General features: G+C 38.9%; 1 protein-coding gene across 4 annotated transcripts in view; it reads left to right on the forward strand.

The window, feature by feature from the left end:
- sec24c (SEC24 homolog C, COPII coat complex component) overlaps positions 1–13,301 on the forward strand; it is a 20,524-nt gene extending 7,223 nt beyond the window's left edge. Inside the window, exons 5-25 of one of the 4 annotated variants that reach the window (XM_066663003.1) lie at positions 368–540; positions 637–1,353; positions 1,998–2,137; positions 2,645–2,713; positions 3,865–3,976; positions 4,180–4,307; positions 5,077–5,215; positions 5,411–5,526; positions 5,645–5,769; positions 6,652–6,846; positions 6,956–7,049; positions 7,196–7,312; positions 7,456–7,626; positions 7,761–7,857; positions 7,987–8,132; positions 8,222–8,360; positions 8,483–8,601; positions 9,188–9,367; positions 9,864–10,055; positions 10,148–10,237; positions 10,373–13,301. In XM_066663003.1, coding sequence (XP_066519100.1) covers positions 368–540; positions 637–1,353; positions 1,998–2,137; positions 2,645–2,713; positions 3,865–3,976; positions 4,180–4,307; positions 5,077–5,215; positions 5,411–5,526; positions 5,645–5,769; positions 6,652–6,846; positions 6,956–7,049; positions 7,196–7,312; positions 7,456–7,626; positions 7,761–7,857; positions 7,987–8,132; positions 8,222–8,360; positions 8,483–8,601; positions 9,188–9,367; positions 9,864–10,055; positions 10,148–10,237; positions 10,373–10,513 — 3,400 coding nt within the window. In that variant the 3' untranslated portion in view covers positions 10,514–13,301. The remainder of the gene's footprint in view (positions 1–367; positions 541–636; positions 1,354–1,997; positions 2,138–2,644; positions 2,714–3,864; positions 3,977–4,179; positions 4,308–5,076; positions 5,216–5,410; positions 5,527–5,644; positions 5,770–6,651; positions 6,847–6,955; positions 7,050–7,195; positions 7,313–7,455; positions 7,627–7,760; positions 7,858–7,986; positions 8,133–8,221; positions 8,361–8,482; positions 8,602–9,187; positions 9,368–9,863; positions 10,056–10,147; positions 10,238–10,372) is intronic. The other 3 variants (XM_066663005.1, XM_066663004.1, XM_066663006.1) reach the window with 3 other exon arrangements.
- The last annotated feature ends 562 nt before the right edge of the window (positions 13,302–13,863 follow it).

Here is a 13,863-nt window from a genome sequence, read left to right on the forward strand (position 1 = left end):
ATTGGCATAGGGTATTTTATATCCTGTGTGTGATTATAATCCTTAGGCTAATAAGGTCAAACTTTTTTTTATCTGGCACTTTTATTTCACCTGATGTCATTCCCATCTAAAACACAAGCAGAAATGTAATGTCAAAGGCAGCCTGAAGAGAAATTTGATCCCAGTTCTAGAAGCATCAAAAACAAATGCTCTATATCCAAGGAAACTTGTGCTGATAGCTCATATAGCATCTTATGGACTATGAATTTGACAAAAAAAATTGATGTTATGAAAAAATATATTTAAGAATATTTTTGCAGTTGGCTTAGGATGACTTAATATTAAGGTGGTATTTCTTATTTTATTAATGTTTCCGTCCACCATGTAGACCACCAGGGTCTCAGCCCTACAGTCAAGGAGCGATGAACCTATCTGGTCCCCAGCCACCATATAACCAGCAGTTTGGAGGAGCACCACCAACCAGTATGCAGCAGATGACCAACCAAATGGCAAGCATGCATGTTGGGTCTACTGTACCTTCTCCTGCTGGCCCAGGCTATGGTAAATACATTATTGACTTGGTAGTAAGAAAGAGGAGAATTTTAGGCCAAATTGTGTTTTCTCATCATGAATTTTGTTTGACCTTTGATTTTCTAGCTCCTCCTGCAATCTCCCAGCCTCCTGCCTCTTCTACATATACATCTTCAGCTCCTTCTTTCCCCCACACAACTACTCTCCCTACACAGCCCCCACCAACTGAAGGAGGACCTCATACAGCCTCACAGCCCTACTATGGTTCTCTTGCGCCTGCTCAGCAGCCTTTCCCAACTGCAGCCCCACCTTTCTCTACACCTGGTTCTGTTCAGCCCCCTGGACCACCTCTTGCATCTCAGCAATCTTTAGCTCAAGCCCCTCCTCCCTCACAGCCTTCGTTTTCTTCAGCTCCACCGCATGTTCCCACTGCCTCATTTGAAGGCCCACCTCCCTCTGTACAGTCATCTGTTCCTAGGGCCCCACATCCCACTTCCCAGCCATCTGCATTCCCTGGAGGACTCCCACCCGCCTCTACCCCAGCCCAGTATCCAGGACCACCTATGTCACAACAGCCTCCTGTGTCCCAGCCTTCATCTTTCCATTCAGGACCCCCACCTCCACCAACCAGTGCTGCTGGATTTCCACCCCAAGCAGGTGGTCCTCCTAGGCTTCCACATTCAAGTATGCAGGGTCCCCTTCTGGCATCCCAGGGGCCTCAAATGTCCCAAACAAATCATGTAGCTCCTGCACAGCCCGGTATGCTGCCTGGGCCACCCACTATGAATATGACAGGACCACCACCACAGCCAGGGATGCAGGGCTATCCCCCTCAACAGAATGGTGAGTACCTTAATTATTCTCCAACAGGTTAGTTGTCAACAACGAGAACATGAAGTCAAAAAATGCTTCTAATATCATTATACATCAGTGCAATGAAACTTGAACTGTGTATCTAACCCAGTGGGTTAAATAGTTACCGAATGGTTTATTTTTAGAGATGCTCTTAAAAATTGTTCATCATAGAGTGGTAAAAATTTCAATGAACAGAATTAATTTTAATGGAAACAAAAATGAGAAACCACTTGGTTCCAATAGCTCGTCTCTGCTTTCTTGTGTAGATGCAGTTTGACCAATAGCAGTGATAATGGCAATACAATTATTTTGTGGTTTCTATAGATCCATGGAGCTATAGATTAAATGTTTTTAATAACCAAATACAAGTTAATATGAAGTATCAGTATGGAATGCAACAAATGAAGAAAATTATCACAGATTGGATCCTACTAAAAATGCAACAACTTGTTTAAGTTGAGAACTTGAATAAATCAACAAAACAACACAAGCAGAGAAGTCCAGTTATATCATTTTGTGTTGATTCCTTTTTTTGAAGTGAATATAACTGTTTTTTACCCAGCATGTCCTTTTAATATTTCTCCTCCTTGTGGTAGCAGAGTTGGTATGTAATGTTTGTGTGTTTTTTGGAGGTGCTTTTGGGCAAGTGAGAGGTCCACAAGCCGGCTATACTGGACCGTATCCTGGGCAGCAAAATTATGGAGCACCTTCAGCTCAAACTCCTGCTCCTCCTGCACCAAAGAGACTCGACCCTGACTCCATCCCAAGTCCGGTACGTACAGATTAGTTATTCTGTGCATATTTTGTCACATTCACTTTCTGCCAGTGTCGAACACTGTTACACGTCCATTGTCTTTAGCCCTTAAAATACTTTATGCTTCTTACTTACGCATACACACATATACATATGTTAAAATCTGTAAGAAGGTAATGTGTGCTGTGGTTTGTGTAAGAATTTGTCTGGAGTCTCCTGTGTCTAATGTGCATGCACCACGGCGGCATAACCTAGAAAGCATATAAAGATTTGGTGTGTGTCAAGGCAAAAAAAAAACTGCTTGAAACTGCATGTGTTGCTGGCAATATCTGCATCCATGTTAACTGTTATTTCTGCCGAGCGTGATTAATCATAATAAGTCTAGTCTTGAAAGCAGAGGTACTGTAACTGTGGTTACACTTCTGTTTATCTTCTTGTTTTCTCTGCTCTCTTTGTTTTTTTGTTTATTTGTTTTTTGGCTTTTCTCTTCTTTAATTTGCTGGACTAAATTGTTAAAATATAAAGCAAGCCTCTGACATACCGCCTGTGCAGAAAACAAGACATAGAATAGACCCAGACGCTATTCCCAGCCCAGTAAGTGCCCTGTGTCTCTCTGCACTTTTTTTCTTGTTGTACTAACCCTAATCACTTTCCTCAGTACTCATTCCTATCCTAGTCCACCCTTTTAATGCTACTTGCTTAGGTAAAGCCTTCTAAAATATTTAAATATATAGTTAGAGGATTTTGGATGTTTTACAGTAAAAGAAATATAGTTCAAAGATGATAATGGGAATTAGAATTACTCTTTGCTTGGTGATCATTTTTAGTTTTACTCAAGCTTATTTTTTTATCAAAAATGGTTTTTCTGTTTCAGTACAAACACAGCTAGTGGCCTGCTCTATTGTTCTAGTGGTACTGGTTAAGATTTGAACAGTAGACGTGTTTATTCTTCTGCACGAAGTACCATAATATTTTGGGACCATAAAACTGGAATTGGTCTTTTCTTATTGGCTATTGGTTTAGTACCAAACATGTTATGTATTTGCAGTCAATGGGGCCTAATTACATGGTTACTCTTTCAGCTGAAATAGTGACAGTTTAGCTAAGAATTTTTTTTAATGTGAAAATTAAATTAAAGCTCCAAACACTATTGCATGACTTACAAGTAAGTACCCCATGTAAACTAGATTGGTATTTAGCGTTTAAATAAGGTGACATTTGTTAGATTGGGAGTAAACAATAGTATAATTAACTTTTTTGTTTAGCAGCACAGCACTGTCTTATTTTAGGACGACCAGCATTACTCTAAAGGTGCTAACTGGGAAATGTTAAGCAGTCGGGTAATGGAAATATAACTTTATCCATGTGTTTAGCTTATTTCTGTTTGAGTCAGATACGGTGTTGGAACGTGCAGTGTAAAACACTCTAAGAATCTTGAATATATTATCCTTATGGTTTTAGTCAATCACTCGTAGCAGGTCATTGGTACTCCACAGATCCCGCCTCTTCCTGTTTCCTTGCATGTTAGTTTGTGTCTATCTTTACCCCACTGACCTGTTAGTTCATAAAAGAAAGACCTGGTGGTTTGCATCTCCCTGTACGCATGGTCCAACATCTAAAGGCTGATTATTCCTACATTTACATCAAAGTGTCTCTTTTATTTTCAGTTGGGAAGGAGTGTGTTTGTTTTATGTGAATTTTAGATCTGAGAATTATTGTATCATTAAATCTGATTGTTCTCCCAGATTCAGGTGATTGAGGACGACAAAGCAAACAAAGGCAATGAGCCCTTTGTAACAGGGGTTAGAGGTCAAGCCCCACCCCTCGTCACTACTAATTTTCAAGTTAAAGATCAAGGTAATATTCAAACTTTAATCGTTCATTTTTAAAGAAGCAATTAGATCACATTTTTTCTCTATTCCTCTGTCTGTATGTTATTAATTTTTAATCATATTTTTAATACCAATTTGTTAGAATCTGGTGCATTTTGACATACATCCAAAATAATATACAGCCTTTGTTTCATTTGCCTGAAAAAAAATAATTTGCTGTGTTCGCAGGTAATGCCAGTCCCCGTTTCATCCGCTGCACAGCTTACAACATGCCCTGCACCTCTGATATGGCCAAACAATCCCAGGTGCCGTTGGCTGCAGTGATCAAACCCCTGGCCACTCTGCCTCCAGAAGAAGTAAGGCAGAGCATCATTTCAAACTGAAATACATTAGCCGTTTCCAGCATAGTAGCTATAGAGAAGTGTGCAAGTTCTTGAGTATTTTGTTAAATACCGAAGTGCCAGGTTTTTGCTACACTGTATCTTAATAAGAATATGGACCAACAATTCAATGAGACACTTTTTAACAGGATTGTAAATTGTAATTCATTATTTTATGTTATTTGCTACTACAAAAGATAATATGCGTGTTTTAAGGGCGAGATTGTGAGCTATGCTTAGCACACTAGCTGATTTTAGCATGAAATAAAAAACACAAAGAGACATCTGTATGTTCTCAGTTTGACTTTAACACATTTATTTTATCCACAATTGAGAAAAAATGTGTGTAAAATATCACAAATAACCTCCATTCACTGCTGCACTGGTTGGCTCTACAGTTAGTGTCAGGTTAGTAACTCATCAGAAGAAGCTTCCTCTTTTGTTCAAACATTATGCAACATAACAATCTCTCAGCAGAAAAAAAGATTTTTGGTAGCTATTTTTAAGTAATACAATTCTCCTCTGCGATATTTATTTATTTATTGACTGATTGATTGATTACCGTATAAGCACCAGTTTATCCCTTATCCCATTAATAAGTCCGGTCTCTTAAACTTAAAATAATCTAAATGTGCATCCCTAGTAGAAGCCCAATAATTCTTCAATAAAAAGAATTTTGAATACAATTGTTTTGAACACTGATCATATAACATTTTTTTCTTCTAAAATAATGTTCCCATTTCAGACTCCCCCATATTTAGTGGACCATGGGGAAAGTGGTCCTCTTCGTTGTAATCGCTGTAAGGCCTACATGTGTCCATATATGCAGTTCATTGAGGGCGGTCGGCGCTTCCAGTGTGGCTTCTGCAGCTGTGTCACAGAGGGTGAGAATGCCAGGTTTTGTTGAGTATTAGTCATTAGGTATTGAAATAGTGTATTACCACCACTGAAACAAAAATATATGACGAGGGACATTTTTGGTTGAGTCTTGGGCGTGACCCAGCATGTTTGCTAAAAAGGATAGTTGAGGTTTGTTGGTTTTGTGTGTTATGATTGTAATTAACGGTTTCTTGTCACAGTGCCTCCCCATTACTTCCAGCATCTGGACCACACGGGGAAGCGTGTAGACTGCTATGACCGACCAGAACTGTCCATGGGCAGCTATGAGTTCCTAGCCACAGTGGACTACTGTAAGGTGTGCATTCCTGATCATTTTCAGGCCTCCAGGAATTGGTTATAATCACAACATAGACCCTTTAGTGTGAGTTTTAAAAAAATGCTATGTATTAATTAATTAATTTTTTGTTTCGTAGAACAACAAGTTTCCTCAGCCCCCTGCCTTCATCTTCTTAATTGATGTGTCATACAATGCTGTGAAAAATGGCATGGTCAAAATTGTATGCCAGGAGCTCAAGACCTTGTTGGACTATTTGCCCAGGTACAACCTTATAGCAGTTAGTGTAATAATTCTCATATTATATTTTTAATACACATTACTCATTGTATTTTTGACACTTACAATCATGGGTGATATTTGGTGTGACTGGGTGGGGTGGGTGGGGAAGCTAGTGTAATGCAGGTTTTGTCGTTCTGGTTACGTTCATAGTGAAGGTAAAGTGGCCTGAATGGTATTCATTGCACATCTGGTTGATTTTTCTGTTTTAAAGTGGCATTTATATGATATTAGTCTGAACGTATCACATTCCAGAACTGACCCACATCGAAGCCTGTGCGATAAAACAATAGCAATATAAAAGAGCAATAAAGAATCATTAAGAAACCTGTTTGATAGAACATTTCTATAGTTTCTCTTGCCAACACTTTGTTGTGATAATTATCGATATTTAGAAATAGAAAAAAGTTTATCGTGAAATAAATTTTGTCCCTGTCGCCCAGTCCTACTCTCCGCTCCGCTTGTCCCACTCGTCTCTCAAATGAGTTATGAAGGGAAGCCACTGTAAAAGAATGCAAACTTATGATAAAAACCAAATGAATTAGATGTTGTTCATGTCACTAGCATAATAAAACATTGTAGAAAGAATGGTACCATCAGTAGCTGATGCGCTGTCTAGGTAAGCTGTCACACAGCTTATTATGGTAGGACACTGTTTATAGTTGACTAGGTTTTTTTATTTATTATACTGCTGTATATTGTAAACTGAAGTAAATTTTTGTTGATATGGCTTGCTCCCCCTGGCAAATATCACCCATGCTTCCTAAGTTTACAATGACTTCATCAGCAGGCAACATCAGTATCCTTATTCAGATTGTCTTTTCTTTGTTATTTAGAGTGTTGTTTTTTCACCCCTCTTTTCCCCAGAGAAAACCCTGATGAAGTGCAGTCCAATATACGAGTAGGTTTTGTAACCTACAACAAAGTACTGCATTTCTATAATGTGAAGTCCTCTCTGGCCCAGCCTCAAATGATGGTGGTCTCAGATGTGGCAGACATGTTTGTACCCCTACTAGATGGGTTCCTCGTCAGTGTCACAGAGTCACGGGTTGTGATTGAAAGGTAGATTATTTTTTGACTCATATGTTGATGAAGTTGTTTTAATTCTGTTGACGAATATTTAATTTTTTGTCTTTTGTTAACTTCATGCCTATAACCACTGTGTTTTCAGTTTGCTGGACCAGATTCCTGACATGTTTGCAGACACGCGAGAGACAGAAACGGTGTTTGGCCCAGTTATCCAAGCAGGCCTGGAAGCACTCAAGGTATTTAGACCCATCACTTAGGTGCTATAAAATCAGATGTTTGGTCTGACAGGTTGTTTACGTTGATCATAAGATTCTTGACCGCATAGTGAAGTATTTTCTGTCCAAATTTGAAGGGTGTAAGTTTTCTGCTGTGTATCTCTCAGGCTGCAGACTGTGCTGGAAAGCTATTTGTTTTCCACTCCTCTCTACCCATTGCGGAGGCTCCAGGCAAGCTGAAAAACAGAGAGGACAAAAAGCTAGTGGGCACAGATAAAGAAAAGGTAACATTCTCAATGATTTGTTTTGCAGCGCCAGGTGTTTGAACACAAAGAACAGAATATTTAATTGTGACCATTTGTAATATTATTTTTTTAATCATTAATGGCATATTTTAAATTCTGCTTTTCACCACTGTTTTCCTTAGTCATTATTCCAGCCCCAGGTGGGTTTCTATGCTAACCTGGCAAAGGAGTGTGTGGCCCAGGGCTGCTGTGTGGACCTCTTCCTTTTCCCTAATCAGTATGTGGATGTGGCAACATTGGGTGTGGTACCGACATCAACAGGCGGCTCTATCTACAAATACACATATTTCCAGGTGAATGGGACAGGTCCCATGATTTTATTTGTTTTGTGATAAAGTCATGGACTGTTAGCCCACAAGCATCTTTACTGTACTCTTGCCTGCATATGCATAAATGATAAAAGGATATTGTTTTGTTTGTGTGTCAGGCCCAGTCTGACCAGGAGCGATTTCTGAATGATCTGAGGAAAGACATTCAGAAGCAGGTGGGCTTTGATGCTGTGATGAGAGTCCGTACCAGCACCGGTGAGTGTACATGAATTCTTTGATGCTATTGCTGAAATGTAGAGTGCCTGGTGGGTGCTCTCGAAGGTGCCAAAATGTTGTCTGTTTGGAGCATACTTTGAGACCTTGTCTTGGCTTATGCTCTACTAGGTATTCGGGCAACAGACTTTTTCGGGGCATTCTACATGAGCAACACCACAGATGTGGAGCTGGCTGGCTTGGACTGTGACAAGACTATCACAGTGGAGTTCAGACATGACGACAAGCTCAGTGAGGAGACTGGTGCCCTAATGCAGGTTTGTGTTATGGAGAGTGTATCAACAATGTTGACTCTTTGAATCTTGAATCTTTTTTTTGTTGACTGGTTACAACTGTGTCTCCTCAGTGTGCTGTACTGTACACCAGCTGTAGTGGACAGCGGCGGCTCCGCGTCCACAATATGGCAGTGAACTGCTGCGCCCAGTTGGCTGACCTCTACAGAAACTGTGAAACAGACACTATAATCAACTTCTTCGCCAAGTATGGTGAGTCAGACCATGTCACCTTTCTGCAGCAAGTTGTTTTTTGTTTATTTTAAAATGTATGTATTTATTTATTTAAAAGATGCCATGGTTTCATTAATTGTAAAATATCTTTGTGTTTATAGCATATCGGAGTGTACTTACCCACCCTACCAAGAACGTGAGGGACAGTCTTGTGAACCAGTGCGCACAAATCCTGGCATGCTATCGCAAGAACTGTGCCAGCCCATCTTCTGCTGGACAGGTGAATTCAGCTGCACTCAGTCCAGTTGCTAGTAGCACTGGGTGGGAAAATGAATTGGAATTGGATTCATTTGTGATTCTCTCTTGAAAGATTGGAAGCAGTTCACACAACTTCATTACTGCATATGTAAATAGGCTCTGCATTTCCAGAGACACGGGGGGAAAATGGAAGAGGGACAAAGTTGTAGAGGGAAAGAAAATATAGGGTCTACTGTGCAGTCACAAATTCCTGCAAATTTTAATGTTTATTTAGTGAAATGCATGGGTTCAATCATCACTCTCTAAATAAGGTGCATGTTTGTTACTCAATATTATATTTAATATATACATTTCCTTAAATCCATTCATTAAAACATGCTTTTAACTGGTATGGTGATTTTTCAAATGGCACAAGAAATGAATTGAAGAAAGGAGATATGTTGAGATGCACTGAATTCACATTGTAGTGGCTAGAGATTTCCACTTCTGATATGAGCAGACACACTTTATTTATATTCTTCTAAATTAAATGTTGGTAGCACACCAGAGCAAATAAACAGCAATTAACATTTAATTTTCTTAATTATCATACATCTGTGTGTGTGCAGCTGATCCTCCCTGAGTGCATGAAGCTACTGCCTGTTTATCTGAACTGTGTGCTGAAGAGCGATGTTCTGCACCCTGGCGCTGATGTCTCACTGGATGATCGTGCCTATCTGAGACAGCTGGTCAGCACCATGGATGTGGCAGACAGCCATGTGTTCTTTTACCCACGTCTGCTTCCAGTGGTGAGAAACACACACACACACACACACACACACACACACTTTGTACCCTGAGACAGAATGCCTGTCTACACTCTGTTACAGAGCATTCAGTGGGGCAATTTTCTCTTCATGTTATTACATGATACAGTTCTGAACACACTAATAGGGTAAACAAAAAGCTTTTAATTCATTCACATTATTAAAATATATTAGAGATATATTATCAGTTGTCACTGGTTTGTCTGTTCTGATTTTTAAGTACTATAATAATATTAAATAATCTAATACTCTGTATGATCTAGGATAATTACATATATATAAACTATTGCATTGTGAGTAAGCATGGTGCTTGTATAAAATGATATATAATCAGAGTAAATACAAAAAATAATATAAGACAAATAAAAAATATAAAAAATATTTTTTCTATAAAGTAGTAGGTGTGACTGAGTTTGAGGAGAGATTTAGATGTATACTAGGAATATCAAATTTTAAATGATTTGTCTCCTGTCATCAGCACAAACTGGATGTGGAGAGCGATGCTCTTCCCATGGCCATCAGAGACTCAGAGGAGAGACTGTCTAAAGGAGGAGTATACCTGTTGGAGACTGGGCTCAACCTTTTTCTCTGGGTGGGGGCCAATGCACAACAGGAGCTGCTCCAGAATATCTTTGGCACTTCTGCCTTCAATCAGATAGACTCTAACATGGTAGGACATAGAATAACCTAATATCAATGGTTTTCCCTTTTATATTATAAATACAGCCTGTTTCACACTTGGACTCTCATATTTGCCTTTAGACATCTTTGCCAATTTTGGATAATTCATACTCGAAGAAGCTGAGGGAGATTGTTGAGTCTTTGCGTGCACATCGCTCTCGCTACATGAAGGTAAAATTTGTAAACAGCTGCACTTAATGGTATTTGCACTGCTTTTCTATCACTCCCATTTGCATTGCATTTTGCTCTGTCTTTTTTTTTGACATAGTCTGTTATAGGGCTGACTGTGTGTGCTCTTTGTTGCAGCTAATGGTGGTGAAGCAGGAAGATAAACTGGAGCTCATCTTTAAACACTTCCTTGTGGAGGATAAAAACAACAGTGGTGGGGCATCTTATGTGGACTTCTTGTGTCACATGCACAAGGAGATTCGCCAGCTCCTGAGCTAAGAGAGCCTTGTTGTCCCATTTACTCAGATGCGCTTTATCCTTTTTATTTGAAATAATAAATTAAATCCCTCCTCCCATCATCTCTCCTCCTCTTATGTAATCTTCTCCTGGGTGAGAAAAAGCCACCTGTTAGGGTCAGGCAAGGGAAGCTCTACTGCTCTATTAAATCCTGAGACCTGTGTGGTTTGGGGTAGAGACTGCAAGTTTTGGAAGACTATGTGTATGTGTGAGTGTCTGTATTGCATGGGTGTTTGTGAACATGAGTTATATATGAGATACCTTTGATTCGCCACTCCTCATAGCCAAAATTGGGTTCCGTCTTTTCAGAACAGTGAAATTGCAAACAATCGGGAGGCAGGTTTCAATAATGTGTGCTTGTGCATGTGTGCGTGTTAGGACTCTGAACATTTTGATAATAGGGGATATCCCTGGCACTGTACTGTGGGTGGATTTGAGGGTGGGCGGGAAGGTGGGGTGAGGAAAAACTGACAGCAGTAATGATTGAACCAGGCATTCTTAAAACCATATAATGAGATCCTTACAAATCTTTCCAAATAACTTATTTTTTTTTTCATGAAGGTTTTGTTCAGTTAGTCCTTGTTTTTTTTTCCTCTTTCAACCATGGCCTTACTGATCCCATTTCTCACCCATTTCCCTGTTGTCTTTTTTCCCCCCCTTTTGTTACCGTCACTGTAATCATTATTGTTTTTAAAGTGTGCAAAAAACCTTTGACTAATAGATTATATGGGAAGCTGTGTGTATTTTAAGTGTGCTCTTCACTGTCCATACAAACGTGCTTAACTCTTGATATAATTCACTATAAAATTCTATGCATCAGCTTAGCTGTGGGTGGAGGAGTTGTGCTATCTAAATTAAAATGGGAACAGAAATTGTGCCCTTATCTGTCATGGCCAACATTGTGGCCCTGGGCCTCCACGTTAAGTGGGAATGCATAGCGCTGTGTTCTGGTGTGTGCTCTGATAACGGATGAAGGATTCTCCTATTGTGGAGAGGGTATGGACCCTTTTGGATACCTTTCTGACTGGTCCAGAATTTGTTCAGATAAGCCAGCTGGATGGGAATTTGTCAGTTGTGCTTTTTTTCTAAAAGGGGATGGAAATTGTCCATATGGCTACATATTACAGGCGTATAATACAAAAACAAATACATATTAATGTTTATTTTTCTTTTCTGTTTTGATTTATGATCCACTAGTAACCACAAATGTCCTTCCTGATCATCTAACATTTTACAATTTAATATTGTTTTCTAAATCTGTTTTGAAGGTTATGATCTTGGGACGGGTGGAGTCCGGTGATGGCCTCCTTAAGAGCTTAACGCGAGCACTCCCCTGCCCTGCTTTTATTGTCTTTCTAGTGAAATCTTTGTACAAAGAAAGCATTATGGCAAGAGTGAAATGAATGATTTAGAACTGGCTAGATCTTTAGCGATTTCAGAGTGCGTTTTGAAGCACATGTGGGATTGTGACCTGAAAAAGCAATCAGCACTGAAAACCTTGTCATGACATTTATTATGTGTACAAAATTAAAAATCACATTTTAAAAAATATGCTCAGTTAGTGTGCTTTGTTGGATTTGTGAAGTGGGTGTAATTTAAAAATTGCCCATCATGCCTACAGGGGCTAGCAAAGAGTGCTATTCCAGATTTATCCTTTCTTCCTGTTTTTTTTTTTCTTTTGACTTTAGTTGATTGGTATACTTTTTAATTTGTTTCCTTCTCTTCCTGGACACTGTGTTCTTGAGCCCTGGTGAAGTGTGAGTTGAAAATAGAGCATCTAGATAAAGTCTGTCCCAATGTTATCTTGTGTTCAAAGGTTAATCCCAGTGAAATTCTTCAAAGAACTGAGGGTTCTACCTTTTAAACAATTGCTTTTATTTGTCCTTTCTCACAGTTCTTTTGTATATTTTTTAAACCCTTAGCTCTGTTCATTTGTTCTATTTCCTTTGTTCATAACCTCACAATCACTGCAATCACTGTCTGTTCCTAATCTTTGAATTCATTGCTGCTCTTTTTTTTTTTTTTTTTTGCCATCTGACTGCAAATAAACTGATTATATATCACATTGTGGCTTCTACAAGCAAATCAGTGTATGCAACACCTCATTGTCACTTTTTGAGCTTGCTTCTTTACTTAATACTTTGTGTCCGAACCACAGAACCTTTAACTTGTCAGGCAGGGTGACCTACGGATCATCTTTAAATTGGAATATGAAGTTATTAAAGAGATTGTTTTAGAGGATTGCACAAATGTGACTTACTGGTGGGCTGTTTTGAATTCTCACAGCACTGTGCTGGTGTATGAAGTGAAAAAAGGGTCAAAAAGAGCTTGAGCTTGTAAAACAATACTCACAGATGTAATGGAATTTGTAACTGCGTTTGAGCAACTACATACATGTACAATTCAAACCCACAAATGTATTGGAATGCTCAAATTTAAAACAACAATAATAATTTAAATTTACAAATGTGGAAGAAAATGGGAATGTATTGGAAATAATGTGTAGAAAAGATTTGTATTTGTAAATCAATTGTTGTGTGTGTGTGTGAACCAGTAGCTCTCAAATGCCTTAATGTGCCAGAGCAAACATTTCTTGAGGTTCCAAATGTGACAGTGTGAGGTTTTTCAATGTGGTGGAAAAAAATCCCGACATTCACCTTCAGATTTTTGACCCTTGTTTGATGGCCAATTGATGGACCAATAAGAGCTTTAGCTGGACCAATTTGTCATCAAAACGGTCAAAAATCCGCAGCTGCCAAAGGAGATTCACACAAGCAGCAGAGAAAGTGAATGTGTGGATTTTTTCCACCACATTTGAAAAATTCCACTGTCACATTTGGAACCTCAAAAAATGTTTGCTCTTGTATATTTTAAGCGATATGAGAGGCACTGATTCACACATGTAAATCTGTTCTACATATTTACATTTGTGTATTTAAATTCTTTTTGTTGTTTTAAATTTCAGCATCTGTGAGTATTGTTTTACAAGCTCAAAATCATTTTGACCCTTTTTTGACTCCATATTGGTGAACTGTACATTATTGTATTGCTGAAAAAATGCTGTTTTGAAGCCAGAAAGTCTGAGGATGCATTCTGGCATGTTTTCATCAGACCAAACCTCAGGCTGTTTTTAAGGCTTTTGAATTGACCTGTTGTAGAGTGCTTTTAAGAAAATGTTTACCAGTGTGAGTTACCAGAAGGAATGTTGTTCTGCAGTGGGTTAATTTGTTGCTCTCTTACATTGCCACATTTTACATTCCCAGTAAACATATCCTGAATTCTGTTGCATTCTACAAACTTAAATTACTAAACACTTTAGATGAGCAGTACTT

The sequence above is a fragment of the Hoplias malabaricus genome, chromosome 3 (genome assembly GCF_029633855.1).
Source record: "Hoplias malabaricus isolate fHopMal1 chromosome 3, fHopMal1.hap1, whole genome shotgun sequence".
In the NCBI taxonomy this organism is placed as follows: domain Eukaryota; kingdom Metazoa; phylum Chordata; class Actinopteri; order Characiformes; family Erythrinidae; genus Hoplias; species Hoplias malabaricus.